Consider the following 24,200-nt stretch of genomic DNA (forward strand, 5'->3'; position numbering starts at 1 on the left):
GATTAAGAGCATTTATAATTGTGTCAGAACGCACCATTAGAAGATTGAAAGGCAACGGCCCACTGAGAAGGCGTGGTTCCCTTTCCAGTAAGAGAGACTCCACGGGGACACATAGCGGATGAAGACAAATCCACACTGAAAAATGGGCTAGGAAGTGCTCGGGCGTGTCCCCAAGACCACACGTGAGCGGCCAGGACCACACATGCAGCATCCGTGCTCCCCACCTGGGGTCACCTGGGAAACACAGACTAGACCACCGGACACCGTCCACCCCGCCAGAGGGGACCTGTTAGAACTGGCTGTGCTCCTGGCGGGGAGGGTCACAGGGCATGACCTGCAGCCCATCAGGGGGCCTGCTTCCCTGCGACCCCTCCGTCCACGGGGACAAGCCCAGACGTGCGCCAGGAGCCGTGCACAGAAATGTTCACGGCAGCCCTGGCCACATGCCCTCGAAGGCCCACCCACAGGTCTGGCAGGTCAGAGGCTCTTGAGACCGATGCCTCAGACAAGAAGTGAGGGCGGAGCTGCGTGCAGAAGGCGGGTGGGAAGGCCACGGAGACCGCAGGCTGCGTTACCTATGCCTGTGAAATTCGGGAAAGGAATCTACCATGACAGGAGTCAGAAGCCTGGGCTCTTCGGGGGCTGATTTTGGTGGAGGCCGGGCAGGACATGTTCTACGGCTCAGCCTGGCGTGGGTCACCACACGCACCCGGACATGCACGTACAGGTGTGTGTAAGGCTCACTGAGCCGTCCGCCGAAGGGTCTGCAGGGTGGATGTGGACGCGTGACAGCTCCACGCAAATGAAACGCATTCACGCGCACAGAACGACACACGCTTTGGAAGCACATGTGCAAACAGCAGGGCCCACGTCGGCTCAACAGAAGGGCTGTGGGTTGTTGGGAAGGAAGGGACTGGACTCGGGGTCAGGGCAGGCACAGGAAGAGATGACCAGAATGAGAAGCGCTCTTGTTCAAACCGATAACGGAGGGCTATATACACTAAGGCGTACGACTGATTAGCCCAAGACAGGGACTGAGAGAGAAATTGTGAAAATAGAGGTCCCAGCTAAGGACTCCCAGCCATCAGTCAGCAGTGCTCACCCTGGTGTCTGAGGAGGAACCCTTCTGTGTGAGTCAGGCCACCAGTGACAACTCTTGGTCTGGGAGGGCCCCCTGATTTGTGGTGTTTCGGGAACATAGTGGTTTGGGTTGAACTGTGTCCCCCCAGATGTGTATGCTGAAGCCCTAACCCCCAGGACCTGGGAACGTGACCTCATTTGGAGCTCGGAGGAGCAGGGAGGGCCCTAGTCCCACACGACAGGCGTCCTTACGAAGGGGACATTGGAGGCAGAGGCAGGTATCCCGCGTGAGGGTGAATCAGAGCCAGTGCGATGCTTCTGAGCACCGAGGAGCCCTGCCGATGGCCAGAAACCACGGGGGGTGAGCAGGGGCACGGACCGGGCTCTTCCTCGCGGCCCCCAGAAGGAACCAGCCCTGCCGGCATCGCTGTCTGACGTCTGGCCTCCAGACCGCAGGACAATGCATCTCTGTTGTTTAAGCCTGTGGTGCTTTGCTCTGCGGTCCAAGGAACCCGGTGCAGGCGGGCCACCAGGGTCTGAATCCCTCCCTCTGGGTCCCGGACCCTCCCACCTAACGGGAGGGAATCAAGGATGACTGCCCCACTGGGCGGGAGGTGGCTTGAGTTGAAGGGTGGGGACACCCGGGGGTGGATTTTGGAAGGGGTGTGGGGTGACTGCGGGGCACCCCCCGGGGCAGCACGGGTCAGGGAGGCATGGCAGGGCGATCAGGGCAGGTAGGCAGTGAGGAAGGATGCCAGGGGGCAGGTGAAGGGGGCCGGTGCACGCACACGTGTGTGCATGCGTGCGCGTGCACCCGTGTGCGTGTCCTGAGGAGACTGAGAAGTTACAGGGAAACACAGGGAGAGGCACCAGCAGGGAAACTGGTCCTCTGAGAACCCCGGGCCCCTTCCCTCCCTTCCCTCCTGGGCTTGCTGGGAACCTTCCTTAATTAATGCCTGTAAAACGCTTTGCTGGAAGCGGCAACAGCAGCTTTATAAATAAACCCAGACTTCTGAAGGTTGACTAATGCCTGAGCCCTCGGGGGAGGGGCGCGTGCTGCGAGGCTGGGGGAGGGGCGGCAGAGGAGCTGAGGCCCGGGCCCTGGTGCAGGAGCCCGACGAGCCCCAGGCCTGTGTCTGCAGCAGTAAAATCAAGGAGGATGTGCATCTTCACGCTCCTGGGCCATCGGCGCCGCTGGCCGAGGCCACAGCGTGGGCTGCAGCTCAGCTCCGAGAGGTTTGGGGGAAGCGGGCGGGGGCCACGTGGCCAGCCTGGCCCACAACAGTGACGTGGCCACCGGGACACTGGCTCCCTGAGGGAGGCCCAGGAAAGGCACGCCACTTGCCCCGTGACCCCGTGGAGGCAACACAGACGGCAAAGCCACTCAGTGTCCTTCGAAGATCCCTGTCCTGGGCGCGGAGGCAGAGGAAGCGGTGGCCATTTCACACCCTGCAGCACCCTGGCCGGCTTTGGTGGTGGCCTTCCCTGAACTTACATCTTAACCAGAAAGGAAGGACCTCAAAGGACAAAGGAAGCTGGCTGTCAGGGCTGAAAGTTCAAACCCTTCGATGACAAGGAGGCTGTGGCTAGGGCCTGGCTTACGTTCCACACGGCAGACGTGCCCCGGAGCCAGGCCCCGAGGTGCCGCTCGCCCACAGCCCGACTTCCTTCGGGCCGAGTCCAGGCCACCTCCTGCGTGGCTTGGGTACACGGGGACTTGGGCGGGGACGCAGGTGGGGACCACCCCTCCCGTGGGCCCAGGATGCCCGCATCCGGGCCTCTGGCCGGCGCGGTTACTAACAGCTCATGGTCAGAGCAGCCTCGTTTGGATGACTGCTTACGTGGTCACCCTGCTGACGGGCACCTGGGTGGCACGAGGATGAGGCCGAAGGCCCAGGACCCTTGGCCTCAGGTCGGAAAGGACCTCTGTCCAACGCAAAAGCCATCCCAAAGGCTCTGGGCTTCAGCTGATGTCATGCTGAGTGGAGAGGTTCACTCTGCCCCCGGGGGTGGGGTGTGAGGGAGAGAAGGGAGGTACCCCAGGGCCTGTGAGAAAAGGGCCCGCACCCCAAGTCAGGGGTGGTCCCACGGGGCCAACTCTCGTGCACAAAACGGCCACAGTGGCGCCTGGGTCTTGGGCTTTCTGGGCCTGGAGCAGCAAAGAGCTCCCCAGGGTGAGGCGCTACCTTCTGTTAGCAAGTCCACCACCCCGCGTCTTCTCGCTGGGGACGCGGACGTGCAGAGCAGGGAGAGGCCGAGTAGCCGGTCTCCTGGGCCCTGCTCCGCCCTCCGCCGCTCTGGCTCCAGGTGCCCACGTCGGGCAGGTCCCGCCGGCAGCCGGAGAAGTCGCCACCCCGCTTCAATCTGTTCCACCAGGCACACATCTGCGGGGCCCAGTGCCAAGTGCCGCTGCCTCCCTCGGGAGGACCCGGAGTGGGGCCGGGCTCGCCAGGGGGCCCGTCTGGGAAACACGCAGAGACACAGCCGCTCTGCCCGAGGAGGGGGAGCCCTCAGGAGAGGCTCTGCTGAAAGCCACACACCGACCCCCAGGGACACAAGAGGCGGACGTCCACGGAGCATCAGGATCTGGCCCCGGAGGCGTCAGTCTGGGCCCAGGGCACCCAGGACCTCACTCCTGAGACTGACCCTGCTCTGCTGGCATCAGCGCCCCAGGGGGCGGGGGGCGGGTTTGGGAAGTACAGGTACCAGCTCGGGCTCTCCTTCCCCCAGCCCGGGCCAGCCTGCGATCGCGGCCACGCTGCCCCGCGTGCCAGCCCCGTGGGCAGCTCGGCGGGTGGGGACGGACAGCTCTGCCTCTGAGCGGACGGAGGGCGGGGCAGCCGCGGGAAGAAACCAACTCAGCTTCAGGCCCGTCAGTGCCGAGCCTGGCAGGTTTCGGGGAGGGACGCACGAGATGCGGCCCCGAGAGGGGAGAGCGGTGCTGGGCGTGGGGGTGCTGAGTAGGCCTCCTGCTCTTGTTAGTACGTTATTATTATTACTAACTCCCAGCACTTGCTCACCGAGCCTCATTGTCCCCTTCGCCCGAGCCAGGAACCAGCCCTGGCGGCTCCGTCACGACTCATCCACACGTGAGCCATAACCAGGTCTCACGGACTTTGCTTCCTAAATATTTCTTCAATCCGCATCCTCTCTCTGTGTTTAAATCTCAGCTTCCATTGCCTTGGACCAGGCCCTGGTCCTTCAGAGGAGTCTCCGCTGCCCATCTTCTCCCCGAGCCCCCCGCCCCCCGCCCTGCAGGGATGGGTGGGAGGTGAGGGTCCGGCCGGAGGGTCCTGGAAAAGATGCGGCTCCGGCAGGGTGCAGACACCCGCTCTGGGCTGGGCCTCTTGACGGCAGTGCAGCCTGTCCACTCAGCGTGTCAGGCGTGGGTTTCCCATGGTGCCAGTTTCTTAGCCTCTGGGCACACAAGGCCGACTGACACGTACACAGCAGGGAATTAAACTTAAGGAGCTTACAACCCTGGAAAGCGCAGTGGGCACGACATAGAAAGATTTCTGCACGGATTTACGGCAGAGCCAGAAAGGCAACCAAGACGGGCTGGGAGGCCTCACCCCAGCTGCCGGCGCGAAGGGCACCACCCTCCTGCCCGTGGCACACCCAGGCCGCCATCCGGCAGGAAATGCCACCGCGGACACTGGCGGGCTCTGCCCCAGCGAGGACTTCCCTGTTCCCGCGACAGACACAGGGGGAATGGCTTTTCCCCGGAGCTTACAGTCGAGGGAGGACACGGGGGCTGGGAGGAGAGCCCAGATCTTCTTGACCCCGAGAGCTCGTCATCAGAGAAGACACGGAGCGTGGCCGCCTGGGTGCCATCCTGGTCCGTGGAGCCGGTAGATGTGTTGTGCTGAGAAACGCGGCCGCGGCAGGCATCGCCTCCCAGCCAGGTGTCGGGTTATGTCTTCCAGACTCGCCTGTGGGCACAGCTGGCTGGGACCTCTTCCTCCAGGCCCAGGCCCGCGGCCCAGCACCCTGAGCCGGGAGGTCCAGCACCTGCCGACCTCAGGGAAGCCCCACCTTGACTTGTACCCAGGAGGTTGGTGCTCCCAGCCTTTTAGACTCTGGCTCACACCTGCCGGTCCCCCCCCTCTCTCTTGCATCTAGAACATTCTCTACTTCCTCCCCGCTGTGCCCCCAGTTACCTCGCCCAGGAGGCTGGCTGTGCCACTGCTCAGAGCCGCCGCCAGGGGAACGGTCCGCAGTGCTCTGCTTTCAGCCACCCCGCGGTGTTTTAAGACCACGGTCTGCACACACAGGTTTTATTTGTGTGCTTCTCTCCAGGCTCTGTTAGGAGGCATTACTCATAACCCAGTTTGGTGGAAATCTATTGAGATACTCAAGGTTGAGTTAAATATACCAGGTATTTGTAACCGCCCCCTCCCCCCGCTAATTGTACGAGAGGTGGGTGCTGAGGATTTGAAACCTGAAAACCAAGCATTCAGCAACATGCCGGGGAGATGCACCCATCTGTAGCCAGGCAACTTTCCACGAGGCAGAGCTGCTCCCGCCTGCCGGCTGCAGACGACACGTGTGACCTCAAAGAGGGCTCCAAGATCCAAAGCCTGGAAGCACCTGATTTCTCTGAAAAGAGAGAAGGAGGCACGGGTCTGAACGGAGCAGCAGGTGGAAAGGCAGGTGGCTCTTTTGTTGGCGGGAGTGAGCAGCTGGGCTGTGGAGACGTCGTGTCCGACGCTGTACCCTGGGCGCGGGGTGGGGTCAGTCCTACGCTCCTCTCCCGCCTGCGTCTGGGTGACATCCTGCTGGACACGTGCGGCCTGGCATTCAGAGGCCTGGACCTGACGTGACAGCTCCCGTCCCTGGGGCCACACACCAGGGGCACCGGTCTTCATGGTGTCCGCTGATGTGTCCTCTGGCTGGGGCCGGTCAGCGGCTGGAACTTCCTCTGCAGGACGTGTGTCCTCCGACGTGCACTTCCCCATTGGGAGAAGAGACCGCAGTCCTGCCTGTCCTGGGCCAGGATCCGCGGGCCGTGCCCAGCGTCTGAGGAAGAAGGGACACCTGGGATGCAAGCGATGCAGCACCCAGGCTGGAGTCTCCGCCAGCTGCCTGGGGAAAGGGTGGGTGGGGGCCGCAGGGTCGGGGCACGGGAGGTTCCTGAGGGTGCTGACGAGGGTTCTCACCCCCTGAATGGGGAGATGAGAGCGTGCGTCTTTGCAGGGACCGCCCAGGACTGTAGGGCCTAAGAGCACCTCCTCCTCCGGCGGGGGGCAAGGCCCTGGGTTACTCGGACTGACGTGTGTGTCTTGAGGAGCTCAGGGCACCTCCCTTGAGGGGAAGGGGTGAGGCGCACTGCCCCCCATCATCCATAAAGGAGTGAGGGAGAAGAGGGTGCAGCGGTGTCCTGTGGGCGGCAGGCGAGGGCGCTCCGGCTGCTGCGGGCCTCACCCCAGTGGGACCCCCATCGGGCAGGATGGAGCCTGTGCCTCTCAGCCCGAGGCGCCATTTCCCTACATGGCTCCCATCTAATCCCTGCGACGACCTGAGAGCTGCGCACCGCTTTCGTTTGCAGACGAAAGAACAGCATCTCAGACGAGGTCCCTGGTCCAGGACGTGAGGGCAAGTCCGCCTGACCAAGGCCCCGTGTTCTGTCCCTGCACCAGGCAGAACCAACTTCAGTCACTTCTCCAGGGTTGAAATCCAGTGCCCGGGATAACGCTGCTCAGGGACCCATCTCAGGCTTCCTTCCCCTTGGAATTCAATTGGCTTCAAGCTGCTGCCGGAAGCCAGCGACAGGGAGCAGGGCGTCCAGGATGGTCTCAGAATTTGGGGTGAGGTGGGAAAAAGGAAGTGAGTTTACATGTGAGATCTAGTCCTGGGTGCTTAGATAACCCTGCAATCCATTTCCCGGACCCTCCAGAGAAAGGTCTTTGGACAAAGCAGCTCTCACCTGCTTCCCACACAGAGGAAATCAGCTCTTCATCTCCGAGCCCTTTGAAAGGGGGCTCAGTCTTTGGTCTGAACAAGCTGCGCCTATCACTTTTAAAGTGATGATCCAGTAGAGGATGGAGAATTTGTTTTCAAAACAGACCCCTGTGGTGCTGACCTAGAAAGGCCCAGTGACGTCTGCGGTGTGGGTCTGACCACACCAGGCACAGGGGGCGGGGGTCCCCTCCAGCCACAGCGCACGGCCACCTTTTCACAGTAGGTGCTGAAACTGGGATTTCTATTTTATTTATATAACAATCAAGTAAAGGAATACATATTTCAGGAATTAGCCACTTGCTACCACAAATATATGAGAAGAATTTTCAGTGGGATTCCTTTCTCCCCGGCTGGAGAACCCACCCTGAACGTGTAATTCAGATCGAAGACGTGCCCGCGGGTTTTGAAGGTCGCCCGCGGTCTGGGAGACGGTGGATTTTGCTCCAGTTTCAGTGTGTGCCGCCGAGGTGAGCGTCACCAATGCAGGGCAACAGGGCAGTGTGTCTCCCCTTGCCCCACACTCCCCGTAAGAGCCCTGAAACGCTGCACACGCGATGACGAGCTTCAGGGATTCTGTGGTCTGTCAGGGCGTCAGGCGCTACAGGAGACGGAGAAGCAGAGGGAGGCGTCCCTTCCTGACTCGGGAGGGAACGGCGGAGCCGGCAAGGTGGGCCGGGCCCTCCTCGAAGGGAAGGCGCCCTTCTGCGGGCGGGCGGAGGGGAGGCGCTCCCTTGCCTGGTTATACGCCTACCCCAGGTCTGAGCTTCCAGTTCACCTCTGGGCATCAGAAGCTGTGAGGAAACCTCCTTCCCTGCCTCCTTTGTGACCCCTAAAAGGAGAACGAGGCCCAGCTCCTGTGTGGGCCTCTAGAGAGCCTTTTATGGTCCAAGAATAAACAGGGCTATAGAAACACAAAGCTCACTTTATCTCCAGTGAGCAGCAGGGACCAATTCCGGGCCGACTCAACCCGGGGGAGGGCTGGGGGCAGAGCAGGCCCTCGTCTCTGTGAACACGAATCGTCAGTGCGCTCCACGACCTCAAGAATCCTTGCTGTCCTGCCCGCACTCCACTGCCTCCCCACAGAGGCTTAAGGACCGGCCTTAAAGTCTTCTCTGACCTTCGTCTCAGCACGTTTTGCTGAAAATGATGAAACGTTCCTTCGGAAGCAGGCAGGCTTCTGCCGGAAGGAGCGGACAAGACGCGGTGTTGCTGGAAATCTGGGCCATCTGTGGACCCCTAAACAACTCCCCCCTGGAAACTGGTGAGAAGTACCTTTAGAGATCGTTTCCCTTCGAAGGCCCAACGGATGTTTACAAAGGAAAGGTTTACTTTGTCTGGAAGAGGCTGGCGGGGCGCGTCAGTGGTCACGGGCTGACACCGCCACCTGGCGGTCGGCACGTTGTCCGAGTTCCAGAAATAACCGGGGCTGCTAATAAGAAAGAAACCACGTTCCCAGAACACCCCTTCCCACAGAGAGAGAACTCATCTAGAAATGGCCCAGTACATGTAAGAAAAAGTCATTTAAGCTGGGTATTTACCGTGTGATCTGAGCAAAGGACTTTCCCTACCCACTCAATTCTTGGTACCAGGTGCATTGACGAATGTAATGAAAAAACTGCGTGACTGAAAAAAGCCTGGAGCATTTTATTTCATATAAGACATACTTTTAAAAAAGGCAGAAACATTTAGGGAAACAACCTGTGACCTGAAAGAACCTCAAGCCGGAAGGCCCTGGAGATCAGTCTTGAAATGTTTTGCTTTCACAGAGTCTTTTTCACGCTGAAGAGATAAGCTTCGTAGATTATATTTAAGAAGTTGTCGTCATTCTGGAAAACACAAATCAAAGGCCCCAGGGGATGTGACTTGGCCGGCAGAAACGAGAGGCCTTCTGTCTTGGGGCTGAACGGGCACCTTGATCCTAAGATGCTCCTCCCCACCTGTGCGTGCCCACGGAGGCTGGTTTTTAAGCTGAACAGTCAGTGGGCTGCAGGCCAGGCCAGAAGGGTCAGCTGCTGGTCCTCGGTGGCCAGCCCGGGACATGGCAGGTGCTCGTGGCCTGCAGCTCAGGCGGGCACCAGCCTCGGGGCAGCGCGGAGCGGGCCGGCTCCCGAGAAGCCTGGCCTCCTGTGTGGAGAGACCTGGGGCCCCCGGGAGGCTGCACGGGGAGGACGTAACCCAGCTCAGTCCTCTGAGCCTGGCTGGGAGGTCACTGGTGGCTCTGAGAGGCCCCCGAGTCGCCCACAAGGGGTGCCTTCGTTGTTGGGCGTAAGTTAAGACTTCCCTGGCAACGTGCTTGGCTGGTACCCTGCCAGAGCCAGTGCATCTCCACCCCGCTGCACCACCCCCCGTTAGCTACGGAGAGCTCTGGCCTTGGCAAGCCGGCAGCGGTGAGACTGCGGGCTCTGGGCCCCTGCTGCCACTCTCGAGGCCGAGGGAACCACGGTTCCATCGGCGGTTTTCTCTGTCTCTGATGCTGGAGACGCGGCTCCCTCCCACCCCGTCCTTTATCGCCCTGGCAATTCACCCGCGTTTCACACTCCCGCTTGGCCTGGAGCCAGGCTACCCTGGCTTTCCTGCAAAGTCTCCCAGCACGAGCCTGTGTCCTAACAGCAGGCAGAGAGCAAAGCCGAATGCCTGAGTGACTCCCAGCAGCTCATGGGGAAGATGCCGTCTAAAGCGCGGGGAACGTGAAACGCAGGCCGGGTGGAGGGAACGGACGTCTGGTCTCTAACGAGCAAGGTCCAGGGGCTGCTCCAGACTTTAGGGGTCCCCACTACTGCACAGAGATCTTTGGAACAGTGTTATTAAATGGAATAAGCCAGAAAAAATGTGGAACTTTTTACATTCAAGTTTTTTGTTTATTGCTCACAGAAAAGGAGCTTACAGATGCCCTGCCTAAGTCCCCAAGAACTTCTCATGAATGGCTTCTAGAACAGGTGGAAAAGACCCTCATTTATGAATTAGTCAGGTGCGGTCACTTCTCGTCTGTCTTTAGCAGATTGCTACCCTGCTTTCACACTCAGATGCTGATTTCTGTCCCCATTCCATTCCTTCTCTCTAAAATACGTTACCTTTAAAGAAACATTCTTACCAACGGCGACTACTGTCTTTTTGAGTAGGATGAGACGAGCAAAAGTGCTGGCCGCTCTCAAGGTCGCCTGACACTCAAGCAAAAACCTTACGGACTGTCTGCGAAAAAGATACCTCAGTACGTGAGCTGGGGTGTCTGCGGTCCGTCTGGGTGAGCGCACTGCACTTTGCAAGGCCTGTCTCGCGTTCGGGGTGGGCTCTGCCATCTCCCGGCCCCGTCGTGCAGTGGGAAGGGGCACGGCAGCCAGGCTGCAGCCCCAGCTCTGCTCTTTACTGGCTGGTGACCTCAGGCCAGTCCCTCAGCCTCGGCGTCCTGGTGTCTAACACCGTGCCCGGCCCAGAGCTCTGTACAAGTGTCATCGCCCTTATTACTTCATAGGGGCACGAGGAAGCCATCCCAGCCTGTCCTCACTGGCAGGTTTCAAGGTCATCTATAAAACATGCCGTGGTCATCACAGCCATTCCTGCCGCCCCAGCTGCATCCTCCCCGAGTAGCGGCCTGGGCGCTGCCGCGGGCTCAGGGCGGCCCTCCCCTCCACTGCCCTCTGGCTCCCGACGGCCCCACAGACCCGGGACCCTCCCAGGGGCGGCTTCACCTCCTCCTCTTCTGCCGGATGGCACTCGAGGACTTAGCCCTCCAAGTCACAACGCCCAGAGCCACACTGAGTGTCTGAAACGCACCCAGAAGCGCTGGTCTCGGGGTGAGCTGCTGCCCTTGGGGAGCAGGAGGCGGGCACAGGCACCAGCAGGGCAGCAGGCCGCTGGGAAAGGCCTACGAGGAGGGAGGCGGCGCCCTCCTACCTGGATGAGGTGCAGCAGGGCCTCCTGGAGCTGCGGTTTGGTCAGGGCGCTGCCCGGCGTCCTGGGGGGCTCCGGCGTCCGCAGGGGCAGGAGGGAGCCGCTGGGGGTGGCCGCCGGGTCCTGGCTTCCCGGGGGCAAGAGCCCGCTGCCCCTCTCTGGCGGTGGGGCCCAGGGGGGCTGCGCGAACACCAGTGGCGACATGAGCGGAGATGGGCCCGCGGCGGGCGGGGCGCGCCGGGGCGAGAGGACCTGCAGGTGGGAAACGGGCCGACGGGCGGGTGGGTGAGGGCGGCTCGCGCACGGGGCGGGTGCAGAGGACACAGCGGGTTCAGTGTTAACCATCCAGGGCCGAGGGCGACGGGAGGCCAGCCTCCATCCGCGCGCTCCTCCCTCCTGGGCACTGGCGGCCGGCGCCTGCCGTCCTGACTACGCTCCCCACGGCAGGCAAAGCTCGCGCTCTGAGCAGCACCTCCTTTCTCCGGCTTCCTGTCATCGCCTGGGGACACACGCCAGGCCCCCAGCCTTTCCGCCGGGGCTGTCCGTCTGCGTCCCTCCCGGCTGCGGCCCCAAGTTTCCGCCGTAAGGCACCCACCAGCGGCCGCCTGCCCCCTCGCCTGGTGCGGCGGGGCGGGCAGGCGGTGGGATCACCGTCCACCCCACCTCCTGACTCTCCGTGCTCGGGTCTCGGGGGCAGCCCCGGGGCCACTCCTGCAGGCGCGCAGGTGGCCCGTCTGTCTGGGCGGGTCTGTCCGCCTCTCTTGGCCGGCAGGCCTAAAACCAGGGGTCCCAATAGTGTTTCCAGCTGTGCAGGCGACATCTGACCCACCTGATGCTTACAGCCACCTCCCACTTGTCCCCAGCTCAGGTGAGAGGGAAGAGCGCTACTGTTAGCCTCCCGAAGCCCAGGGGCTCATGAGAACGGGCACAGGGCCAGCCACGAGGAGCTGCTGTGGTTTCAGAAGCTCCCTGGGCGTCGTCTTGGGCACAGAATAGCCTGGAGGAAGGCGGGTGGTCTGCTTAACTGTCCCTGCGCGCCGTCGCGAGGGGCGGTGGCTTCGTGGACAGAGGAGCACCGCGGCCCTGCACCCCGCGAGCACTGGAAGGGGACCTGCCCGCAGAGGCAGATGGCCAATGATTAGCCCCGATTTCCTAGGGTCCAGTCTAAATCCGCAGGGGCAAAAGCAGAAGAAGGGGGGCACTGTGACAGTGAAGTGAGGATGAGGGCGGGGAACAGCCATGTCTCCAGAGCGGCAGGAACTCAGATCTGAGATTTTCATCAGTAACAGGCAAGAACACTCCAACGCACAGTCTTACATACGTGAAGACTGTGCTCCACACCGATGGTCTCTGTTCCAGAAAGTGAGAGATTTCTGAGGCACTGTCGTAAGCTACTTGCCGAAACACGACAGAAGGACCAACGTCATAAATAGGGAGAACTTCCTAATTTTTAAACCCAATGCATTTTCAGTGAATTTGTACCAATCCAAATGGAAAAAAAAAATTCCGTCAGATCTCCGGATGTTACCCACAGGCAGTGAAGAAATGGAAAAGCTTTCGGTTTTCTCACCGTTCTAAGTCATTAGTGACTATAGAGAACCCTCTTCCCTGCGGGGACAGAACATTTCTGAGAATCACAACACTTCCCCTCTCTGGCAACCGGTGTGTATGTCGCGGGCCGGGAGAGAGCCTTCTGCCCCTCCGGACCCTCATTAAGCGACACCTGCTCAGACAGACAAGGAGGCTGCACCTTCCGGGGTCGGGGGCCTGCTTCTCTGCCGGCCTCAAGCGCCCACGGGCTGCGGCGTCCGCAGGGGCGGGGCACGCAGTCAGCGCTGGTAAGCGCGGCCTGGATAATGAACGCACGATGACTTACTGTGGACCGAAATCACCAGACGAGGTCAGGTGTCTGGCATCCCCGGAATGATTTCAAATGATTTCAGACCCTAGGTTTCCGAGGTCAAAGATTTGGGTTTTTCCCACGGCCACGTCAAACCTCGTCGCACGAAGGTTTAACTGTAGGAATGAAGCCTCTGAAGGGAGGAGCTCCCAGATTGCTGGGCCAAAGCCAGATTCCCTTCCAGGCAGGAGGCGAAGGCGGGACGCGATGCGCAGACCAGACGGGGCTGAGCCCGCATCCCCGCGCCCTGGCAGCCCCTCCCGGCCGGCAGCCGCCTACCTGAAGGAGGGGAGCCTGCTGCTCCGTGCTGGGGGTCTGGTCCCTCCAGGACTCCAGGGGGTTCCGTGCTCCAGCGCTCGGGGTGGCCACGGGGAACTTGGCCGCCAGGGCTGGGCGGCCGGGCGCCGGCAACTGCCGCTCCTGTTGCACCGCCTGGAGCTTCCACAGCAGCTCCCGCGGGGAGACCTCGCTGGGCCCCAGGGGCTGACGGCCGGGCCCAGGGCCGGGGGGCGCTGGCCTCGGGAGTGCCCGGGGCCCCGGCGTCTCGGCCGAGGCGTCTGGTGCCGGCGCCCCAAGGATGCTCTGGAGCTGGTCCGGCGGGTTCTGAGTCCTGGGGGCACCGTGCACGCGGCGGGAGACCTCGGGGCCGCAGGGAGACCCTGGCCGCGCGGCGTCTCTACAGGGCCGGCTCTCGGGCAGCTCTGCCAGCGGCTGCAGGTCCGCGCTCCCGACCAGGAGCTTCTGAATGGCGGGACAGAGCTGCTTCTCGACCGGGGGCGAGCATCTCCGGGGTTCCTCGTAGGACAGGGAGCGGACGACCCCCTGCCGAATCGGAAGCTTCTCTTGCTGCTGCTGGTGGAGGGTCTTTGGAGGCCCCGCGGGTTCGTGACACGTAGCTTTGTCCAGCTTCCTGAAGAGAGCCGTCAAGGACAGGTGTTGGGGTTCAGGGTCTAAGGTCTGGAACAAATAACCACGTCTGAAAATGGGGCCACATGTAATTTGGTTATATGGGGGGCAGTGAAACATAACTTACTATTTACAGAGTCAATTAGAAAGGATGAAGAAGCTTAGTGATAACAAACTTTACACATTTGGGACCTCCTTTTTAATGTCAGAAATTTTCACAGCCTTCTCCCTCCCACCCCCAGGACGGCCGTTACATGATCCGTATCTGCTGATGGATAAACAGACACGTGATCCCTGCTGGGCCTGGGGTTCACAGGCTGGGGACCACTGCGGCACAAAGCTACAGACACTGAAAGGCAAACGATCTCTTCAACAGGAAGCCCGTCTGTCCCTGCAAAGTACAGGAAGACACTGAGGATTCGCAGAAACGTGAGGATTTCAGAATTCCCGGTAGTATTCCACAGAATTAGAGAAATGGAGGGCTGGAAAGAAACCTAAGTCATTTAGTCTAACTTGATCCTTCCAACTACGTAACGGTAGCGATAACAACCCGTCAGATGTGTGACGCCACAATCCCTGCCCCCCCTGCGCCGCCCTGGCTTGTAACCAACCTGCTTCCTTCCCGCCCTGTGTCATCTGGCATTTCCCTGCTGCTTTCTGTCTTGCTGGGCTAAGCAAACATGAGATTCTCCTAAAGTCAACATATTCCGGTTTCTCTTAAAATAAAAAATGTCCATGAAAAGCAAACTTATAACAGAAGCTAAAAGATAATTAGAAAAGACTTATTTTTTTACAAAATTCAATATAAGACTTGCATTAGCCAGTCTTTATGTTTTTGGTGTCCATGTTCATTTTTTTTTTTTTTTTGCGGTACGCGGGCCTCTCACTGTTGTGGCCTCTCCCGTTGTGGAGCACAGGCTCGGGACGCGCAGGCCCAGCGGCCATGGCTCACGGGCCCAGCCGCTCCGCAGCATGTGGGATCTTCCCGGTCCGGGGCACGAACCCGTGTCCTCTGCATCGGCAGGTGGACTCTCAACCACTGCGCCACCAGGGAAGCCCCATGTTCATTTTTTTGAAATTGATTTAAACCAATTCCCTTTAAAAAAAAACCTTTAGTGAGGAATAACCTTGAGAACTGGAAGCAGCCGCACTCAGTGGTGGGACCTGCAGATCAGCGATTCTGCTGACGCTGGACTCTTCTGAAAAATACATACGCTCACGCAGAAACTGCTGTCATGCTTATATCTTAGATGCAAAAACAATGACAAGCCATGAGGTCTAAAGGGGGATTTGACACCAGTCCTTAGACCAGGAATCCCATATACACACACAGCGCCTGGTCCCGGACCTGGCACCACGGGGGCGCGTGGGCTGTGGCTCCCTCAGGGGCCGTGGAAGAATACAGCCCGACGTGTAATGGTCCCGTCAGCTCTGACATGATATTAGGTTGCTGTCTTTTTAGAATACATTATCCTCTAAGGAGTTCAAGTCCACAAGGGATTAGCACAGAGTCAGGGAAATGCCAAAAGGAAAAACTGCAACCCCTTTCTAGGAAGAGTAAATTATTAACAATGACAAAATCTCTACTTTGGAATCTCTCTTTCCTGGATTGACCTTAGGGCACCTGCAGAGCATCGGCCCCGCCTTGACGCCTTGACCGTACTCCGGGCCAAGTCCCTCAGGAGCCCCACAGAGGCCCGGGCGGAGAGCAGAGGGCTGTGCACCTGGCCGGGCCGAGGGCCGCGCTGCTGCCGGCTCCCACTGGGCTTCACTGGAATCGGCTTGATGAGATTGGGGTTGTCGTAGATGGCGGACGAGCTGCTGATCTGTTTGGGCTCAGGACAGGCTTTACACTGAAATGGAAAAAAGAACCTCATTTTTGGTGTAGAAGAAGCTTTAATCTTTTAAAAAGAACGCATCTTCTTGCTCTTTATTTTATCTAGTTGGTACTTAAAAAAAAATAGATCTCCATGTACAAAGGAAAATCCCTTACTCTCCTCTGATATAAGCTACATTTGAGTATAAGTCAAATTCAGGTCGAATTTTTCTTAGTTTGTGCAATTCCGTGCCTAGGCCTGCAGGACCTGGAGGCCCTGAGACGCCTGGATGCCTGAAAGGCGGCGGGTCGCCGGGAAGCAGCCGCAGTCTCCCGCTTGCCCTTCGGGGATAAACGGTGGAGGAAGCGCCCCCTCGGCGCCTCGTCTGGGCCGCGGGAGGGTTCTGCGCGCGCCTGGCAGTTGACTGAAGGCTGCAGCACTGCGTCTTCACAGCAACCAGCCCTTTTTAGTCGACAAACCAAAACGTCAAGCCGACCCAAACCGCTGATTTAAAAATTACTAACATCGTCTTTATTTAACAAATGGCTTTTTGCACAGACAGAGTAATTCAAATCCCAGTGTTTGGAGCCGCGCGCTGCAAATTAGAATTTCACAGAGAAAGAGACGAGAGACAAGCCTCATCGTTTCAAACCCTGAGTCATTATCACACATTAATCTAACCAAGCATGCGATCACTCACACCGTGGCGTTCGTAACAGAGAGGGCACAGCAGTGATGTCTGGGTTTCCCTTGTTGAAACACCAAATAAAACTCACTGTAAAACACGGCCTTCTGCACTGTGGACTCCGCGGCATTGTTGTGCCCTCGGGCCAGGCCACACCTCACCATCTGGAGGTGGAGTGGCTGCCAATGCAACCTTGTCCCTGGGGTCCCACGGTTCCCGGTGTGCTTTATGGCTATTGGCTGTATTTTCTACTCAAGGATGTAGGCGCCTGGGGCCGTTTACTACCACGCTCACTTAGGCTTGTAAAGTTAACTGCACAAAGGACTAATTATTTTCTGCCAGTACTTTGTATATTTGGCACTAGTATTGAATGGCACGTGAAATCACTTTACGAGTCATAAAATATCATTTCTAATTCTTAGGTGAATGACGGCTGCAGGACCCACTGGCCTGGATTCTAAGATGTGGATCACCAACGCAAGACAAGAGTGTAGCCTCGTACAGTCACTGATAAAATGTTGGCGTGAAAAGCCTTTACCGAGAAAGTGGCCGCTTGGCTCACTTCCGCGAGTGGCCCTGCCTGTGTGCAGGGACCCTGGGTTGCAGACTGCTTCACTGTGGACGCGCTCGTGTGGGCCGCAGACAGCTACCCCCGAGGAAGATGGCCGGAAGCTGCTTTCCGTGTCACTAGGACGGGCGACCTACCAATGAGGCTTGGCTGTCACGTAGAAAGTGCCCAGAACGAGACACCACTGATCTCTGCAGCTCGTTTTCCACTTGTCTAAGTTTCTATGCCTCTCTCGACCCAAACACTTTAAGCTACTTGGAAGAACATGCAGGGTTGGAGAAAGTATAATGGGTTCTTGAGAGTACCCGAGGCCTTAACAACAACGTCACATGAGCCCGTGTTATCACACAAACACACGTGTCCACGAGGGGAGAAGAGTCGGCGGGGAAATACACTAGAAGTGCTAAAAGCAGACATCTTTGAGTGGCAGGATTATGGGTAGTTTTGTTTTCTTTCTTATAGGCTTGAATTTTCTCAGTGAACATCAAAAGACACAGTAATTTCTTTAATTTCGTAAGTCAGAACCATAGCTAGAGGACAACTATTCATTCTTGCCTTAGGCCACAGAACACAAAATCATCTTAAATACAAAACATCCCACTTATTCTTTTCTTTTCTTTTTCTTTCTGCAGTATCGTTGACTTGCAATGTTGCGTTAGCTTTAGGTGTACGCAGTGATTCAGTTACACGTGGATACACGTATTCTTCAAAACAGTCCACTTCTGAAGGCTCAGCACGTAGCCCCGTGGCCCAGGACCGCTCTGGCCCGGCTGCTGCCCCCGCTCACCTGCACCCCAGCCCCGAGCCTAACCGGGAGGAGGAAGCTCCAAGTCACAGCACTGCTACTTCACAGCAGATCCACAGGAAGTTGTTTCTTCGGGGAGAAAACATAAAGTACCGGCCAAAACAAGGTTTTTAAATTACTTTATTAACTTGGCGTAAAAAGTTGTGTCACCAGGCTTCACTTTATCCGTATCACCTTCCTCCAGCTCCAAATGCTTCCTCCTCTTACTTTTTGGGATTTTCACACATTTACACGGTTTAGAGTTGGAGAGGCCCTCAGAGGTCATTCAGGTTAACACGCATCCAGACCAGTGAGGTCCTTCTGTAACGTGCCTGGTATTCACCATTCTGTCTCTTCTTGAAAACCTCCGCTAGCAGGAAATCCACTTCCTCGCGGCAAGACTCCTGAGGAAAGTCTGCGTTTCCATGTCCCTTTCCTGCACCCGGGGCCCGGCCCACTTCTGTTCCCCACACTGTCTGGCGTGTCCGTATGTGTTGGGAGAGCAGATGACACAGCATAAGGCAGGGATAAAGCAGGGCTTCCTCGCACAAGGGGACTCCTCGGGGGCAAATACACCCGGTGGGCAGATCAGAAGCCACACGAGGGACAAGGAACACGGGAAGTAGGCCTTCAGAGACGTCACCTGTCGCCAGGTACGTAAGGGAGGAGAGGGCCAGCCTGCGGAGAGGCGGGAAGGCACTTTCAGGAAGCAACACTGTCACTCTGTTTGGGAGGAGTTCCCAGCGTCTGCAGGGGCAGCGGGAGCCCAAGGCAGGGAGGCTGGGTCACCCGAGACCGCGTGGCAGGGCACTCAGAGGGGCCCGGGGTTTACACTCTGGGCGGTGAGGAACCGAGAAGGATGTGGACCAGGGCTCACAGGACCGTGCAGGCGCTTCTGGACGTGGTGTGGCGTCACCTGGCCCGTGACGGCAGAAGGAAGAGCTTCTTCTGTTATTTATCGCACGGCTGGAGCAGTGAACGTTACGCATATGACGTGTGTTTGAACTTATAGAAAAGCAGAGTCTGCACACAGATTAGACCTCTGTCTTCCCTCCATGTCAACACTGTCACAACCGGATAGAACGTTGTTTCGACCTCAACAAGTTCATGCACAGCGGGAGGGGCTGCTGTGAGTGTAACAGGTGAGGAAGACAAAATACATTCTAAAGGGTGACACACTGGTGAGTGCGGTGGAAGGGACAATCAATCTGAATGAAGACATCTGGGGAAACTCCACGTAAGAAGTGGCATTTTTCCTGGGCCTCGAAGGAGATGTAGACTCTGAAGGGCAAACAGAATAGAGAAACACTGCGAGTCGTGGGTACGGTACGCAGTGATGGCACCGGTACTTCTGAGTGTGCGTGAGCTCTGCGTTCAGAGGCTCAGGGAGCGGTGCCTCACCCGCTCCCACCGCCGGGCCTGGAGACAGGCTCAGCAACCCCGCAGGGCCCCCTGTTGCAGAGGGTGCCTCGTGACGGGCGGGCGGGAAGCAGGAGCGAGGGCAGAGCTAAGGCTGCAGCCTTTGCCGGGGTCTCTGCACTTTAGGACGGGCGTGTTTGAATCATTTCGGGGGCTCCAGATGACAGGAGTGGCCCTGATACGACGAGGGCGGAGGACTCTCGCCCCGGGGTAGGCGGGCAGACAGGGCTGGGTCTCCGGGTCACAGGCACCCTCCTGGCTAGGCCTCTGGTATCTCGGAGAATTGGCTGGTTGGGGAGGGACAGTCTCTCCCCAGCTAGACTTTCAACAAGTCAAAACATCATAAAATAGAAACAATACAGTATGTGTGTTTGCGTCTGTGTCTGTGTGTTGGGAGGAGGGAGGGAGAAGAAAGAAAATAATTTTTCTTCAGCGTTTGCATTTCTTATCTATACTGGCCACTGTTATTGCCGTCGTCACAGAACCTAAGTTCCTCGAGGGCAAAAATGGCGCCTTTAAGATGAATCTTCGCTGTGCCTGACATAGTACAGTTAGGAAAGTATAACTAAGTCTCTGGGACGTTTTTTCACGGCTGTTGAAGAATCAAACAAAATAAAAAGCGGATCCAGACCTTGCTGTTACTGGCCGAGGCTGGGGAGAAAGCAACTGGGTCGGGGCCGTGACAGGGCGGGCGGGCGAAACCGCGCTTTGTTCACGTTTGTTCAACAAGCCCTCGGGCGGGCAGCGCTGACCACCTTCGGGACTCGCCCAGAGACGCCCGCGGGGGTGTCTGTCTCCGGTAGTGTGGCCTCTGGCCCCGCCTCCAGGGCATGGGCAGAAGCCTGGCAGGCTGTCCCCGAGGAACCCACGCCGCACACGGCCTTTCTGACTGCTTCCTGGTGTCATTTAACTTGCTTTCTACCTGCCCTGTTCCCCGCCCCTGTCATTCTCTGTTAGCTCTCAAGACTTAGGTACAGGGTCATCTCTTCCGGCAGGAGCACTTCCAGGCGTGCCGCGTACTTGACGTTCGGCCGCTGTGCGCGGCCGCCCGAGCCGCCCGTGGTCAGGTTTCCGTCCGCCTTTCTCACAGCACGAACGTTACTGATGGTCCGTGCCTGACTCAGTTACTCCACCAGGACTTTAGGCTCTGTCATTCCGTCCACATTTAACATCTGGAGCTCTGTGGTGGAGAAGGCCTTTCCCGCATCAACCTGGATTATCCAGTGCCCCTGACCAGGCAGGATAAATGCTTAATTCTTTCCACCGACCGCCGATTTTCAGCGGAAGTAGGATGTCCTTCCTACTGCTAGTGCCCTAGTACCACCAAGGATAGCCATGATTATTCCACACAGGCTGTGCTCATTTCTTGTTAATTTTATCCCGAAGAATTTTATATTAATTTGTTGTTACTGTCAATGGGGTCTTCTTATTGGAGGCTATTTGTATATACGCAGGTTACTGATCTCCCGGGCTGCCTTTGAATCCACTTAAAAGCAAACAGTGTTCAGCCTACTAAAAGCCGATAAAGATTGTATTTCTCCTGCACTTTTGTTCGACGGGAGGAACGGCACCAAGTCCGTCTCAGGGCGCAGGTCCCCACCGTGGAGTTTACGTACGCATCGCAGGGAGACAAGACTCACCTTCGTGTACTCGTCTCTGGCCTTGGTGAGCATCCGTAAGATGTCCACCTCCTTGCGCTCTCCCGAGCCGAGGCCCACAGGGGACGCTCCCACTGCCGCCCCCGCTCCGTGGTGTGCTTTCAACTGTTCATACTGAGTGAGGCTAGAAAAAAGGAAGGGAAATCCACACCAGAAAAGCCAGCTCAACACAACCGGTTTTGGAAACCATCCAGTTCTCACCCAGTTGTTTTTATCTTGTTATAATCACGTTAGAAGTAAGACTGCTGGAACTGAAAGAAGAAAAATGGGAGCTGAGGTCCCGAGGACACCGACCACACGGACACCTCCAGAGTGGGGAGGGCCACCCCCGCCCGGGCCTGTTTTGTACAGAAAGTTAATGACTCATGGCCTGTGGCAGCTGTCACACAGCCAGGGCAGGGCTGAGCAGCTGGGATGGAGACCGGTCGGCCTTGCAAGGCCGAAAGTATTCACTACTGGTCTTTCTCAGAAAACGTTGGTCAGCTCCTCACTGAGAGCAGTAGAAAGGACTTGTGTGTTGCTGAGGAAACCCAATTTAGGGTTCTCAAGCCCTGGGCAAACCGCACGGCAAATCGGGCGTCTGCCCCTGGTTCCAAAGGGCCTTGAAGGCAAAGCGCGGCTGATTCCAGCCCCTCGAATCCTGTGGTTTAGAAACACAGTGAAGGTTCCACCCCGGGAGAAGGTACGAAAACATAGCAGTGAGCAGCGCCTTCTGCTTTCCTGAAAACAACACAAAGGGAGGCCAGGTCGCTCCTCCGTGCTACGGCGCGGCTGGGGGGAACACTGCCCGCTGCGTGGGCTCTGACCGCAGCCCACGCTCCTTCATAATTGCCGCGACGTTTACGGGGAAGGAGACCTGAGGGCTCGGTGAGAGGTTCAGTTCTAAGTGAGGACGGGCAGGGAATCCACACACGTCGGCGGCTTGTTGCTCGCCAACGACCAGTTCCCAGCCCCAGCTGTGAAGGAATCACCGGGGAATCTGACAGTCTTTACGTGGCCTCTTGGCTGGGCAACAGGGTGTTTTTTAATCTGCATGAGATCCTGCTATCATCAACCATTGCACAGTTTACAATAACATGGGTGTTCTAGGAACTCGCTGTTACGGTGGTAAATGCCAGCTTGAACACAGCCTAATCCCCACCTGCAGTTACTTAAAATGGGCTTCTCAGAAATCAATCTATTTATAAACAGTCCCCCCACATTCCATATTCTGGGGTCACTCTTTAGCCAGTTCCTTGACCCGGGATTTAAAATTGAAAAATGGTTCTTCTGCAGACGGAGCTGCTCTGTCGAACCCGCGCTGGCAGCAGGCAGACCCTGTGTTTGGCCGAGTCCAGTCCTGGGTCGGGTGGGTCAGTTCCCTGCACGTGCAGGAAACTCATTTCCCTCTGAGGCTCTCAACCGTCTGCATAAGTGCAGGGAAATAACTGCGTCCCAGTGAGCAGGCCTGGGGCTCAAGAACCCGTGAAAGGGGTTGACGGATCCCAGAGGAGACGGCACGCTGACCCGGGCCTCCTCTCGGGGTCCTCAGGGCAGCGAGAGCGGGACAGGCATAGTCATTTCAGTTTCCCCCAGTGCAGACGGGGGTGAATCACAAGGCCTCGTGAGATTAACGAAAAAAGAGACTAGTAACGAGAGAGAGACAGAGAGAGGGGCTGTCTACTGATCACTAAATCAGTATTAGCTCAGATACTCCCAAAGGAACTGAAAATACAGACTCTCCGAAGCCCTCGCAGGGTCAGAAGGGAGGGAGGTCTGAGCCCCACGGGCAGATTTCAGGGCAGGAAGGATGTGGGCACCCCAGAGGATCTGGGACAGCCTTTTAGAAGGGCTCTGAACGTTCTCTTCACTGAGATATACTGATCCCTTTTCAAGGGAAAAAGCTGCTGATTTACAAAGGAGGATAATATTAAGGTGAACTGCCATCTGGAAAAATTCACATTATAGATTCTGCACACGTGCGGGAAAAAATGAGGGGAACCCTTCTACATAGTAAATCTTACCTGGTGGAAATGTAAAACACTGTCAGGTATGTTTATTTTTCATTTATTAAGTAATAGTGAATGCGTTCCTAACCACGGCGAGAAGGGCTGCTGTCAGAGACGCGCTCTGCTTAGATTACGGTGTAGCTATGTACACTTAAAAATACAAATACTCAGCCCGCAGCACTTACTTTTTCATAAGCTCTGCAATTCTTTGGCATTCTTCCTTGTCGTAAAACCAAATTCCATAAATGGACACTGAAAAAAACACATCAAACCAACCATGAGCGTCTTCAAAACTACAAAATGGAAAGAAATTCACTCTCCATCTTGAGGGAAATACATACTTCTTGGATAAATGAAACCAGTCATTGGAGTTCAAGCTTGAACACCTCGCACTGGGGCTTTTTAGGCCCACAGAGAACACACACATGTGCACACACGCGCACGCGTGCACACAGACACGCACTGAAGTACGTCGTCCTTAAAAATACAGCACCTGAACACAACAGGCACGCGGCGGATGCTTCTTAAATGCATGAGCGGACTGAAAACGAGCCTCGACTCTAAGCTCCAGCCCTGAAACATCACTGCCGCCGCAGGCCCGGCACACACTCACACATGCTCCGTCTTCTTTGTTAAGTATGGGAAACCTGAAGCACAGATTAGGCCTGGAAGCCTCCGTCCCTCCCCCTTCTCCCAGGAAGGTGTTAGTAACTGAAAGATCGGCTTTGAAAGCCCTAAATGAGGACACAGTGCAGGAAAAACAAAACTCAGTCAACCGTCTCTGACTTCAAAGTGTCTGCACGTAATATTTACAACTGTTGAAAGATGAGGTGCATCTCTGACCAAATGATTTCGTAGTGAAAGAACACTGTGGTATAACGGAGCTGCCACTGATTCATTTAACAATTTTCAAACAAATGATATACCTTACTATGTGCCTGTCTAGGTCACTTCTATTGCAAAGGCTAAACAGGTCCAAAATACATTTATAAATATCTAGTTGAGGGTCTGGTGGCCTTAGTCATATAAATAATACACTAACTATATATACGTGTTAAAAAACACGTCACTGAAATAGCTGTCACGTTATGGTAGGGCGATGAAAACCAACGTATTTTTAAAAGAAATTACTTTAAAAATTTAAACTTACAAAATATTTAATTATATGAATATAATTTGGCCATTAAAACAGCTGTGATCTTTTGACAACTTTTCCCCCCACTCACCTGACCAATGACTCGGTGGGCGTTTCTGCTTCTTGTTAGTCAAGATTCAGAAATCAAAGGGTACCGGAGATGTCGCTTTAGTGCTGTGTTCAGCAGATGTCTTTAAAAGGACCCTATAACTTTGAACCATCAACTTGCCTAAAGGGGGCAATGGCGTCAACTTCTTGTGTGATTCGTGCACCAGGAATCTTTATCTTACCTGTGTGTGCGGGGGGGGGGGGGGGGGCGCAGCTTTTTCTTGATGGAACCATTGTGTCCTCTTAGAAACACACACACATAATCCTCTTTGATACATGGATACTCTGGAAAAAAGAACGTCT

General features: G+C 56.8%; 1 protein-coding gene across 1 annotated transcript in view; it reads right to left on the minus strand.

Moving 5' to 3' along the window:
* Positions 1-8,801: 8,801 nt before the first annotated feature.
* Positions 8,802-24,200, minus strand: part of DCP1B (decapping mRNA 1B) — a 62,805-nt gene continuing 47,406 nt past the window's right edge. Inside the window, exons 5-10 of the mRNA XM_065888234.1 lie at positions 22,840-22,906; positions 20,649-20,790; positions 15,460-15,588; positions 13,109-13,786; positions 10,933-11,181; positions 8,802-8,867 (exon numbers count right to left, since the gene is read on the minus strand). Coding sequence (XP_065744306.1) covers positions 8,802-8,867; positions 10,933-11,181; positions 13,109-13,786; positions 15,460-15,588; positions 20,649-20,790; positions 22,840-22,906 — 1,331 coding nt within the window. The remainder of the gene's footprint in view (positions 8,868-10,932; positions 11,182-13,108; positions 13,787-15,459; positions 15,589-20,648; positions 20,791-22,839; positions 22,907-24,200) is intronic.

This window comes from Phocoena phocoena, chromosome 11 (genome assembly GCF_963924675.1).
Source record: "Phocoena phocoena chromosome 11, mPhoPho1.1, whole genome shotgun sequence".
In the NCBI taxonomy this organism is placed as follows: domain Eukaryota; kingdom Metazoa; phylum Chordata; class Mammalia; order Artiodactyla; family Phocoenidae; genus Phocoena; species Phocoena phocoena.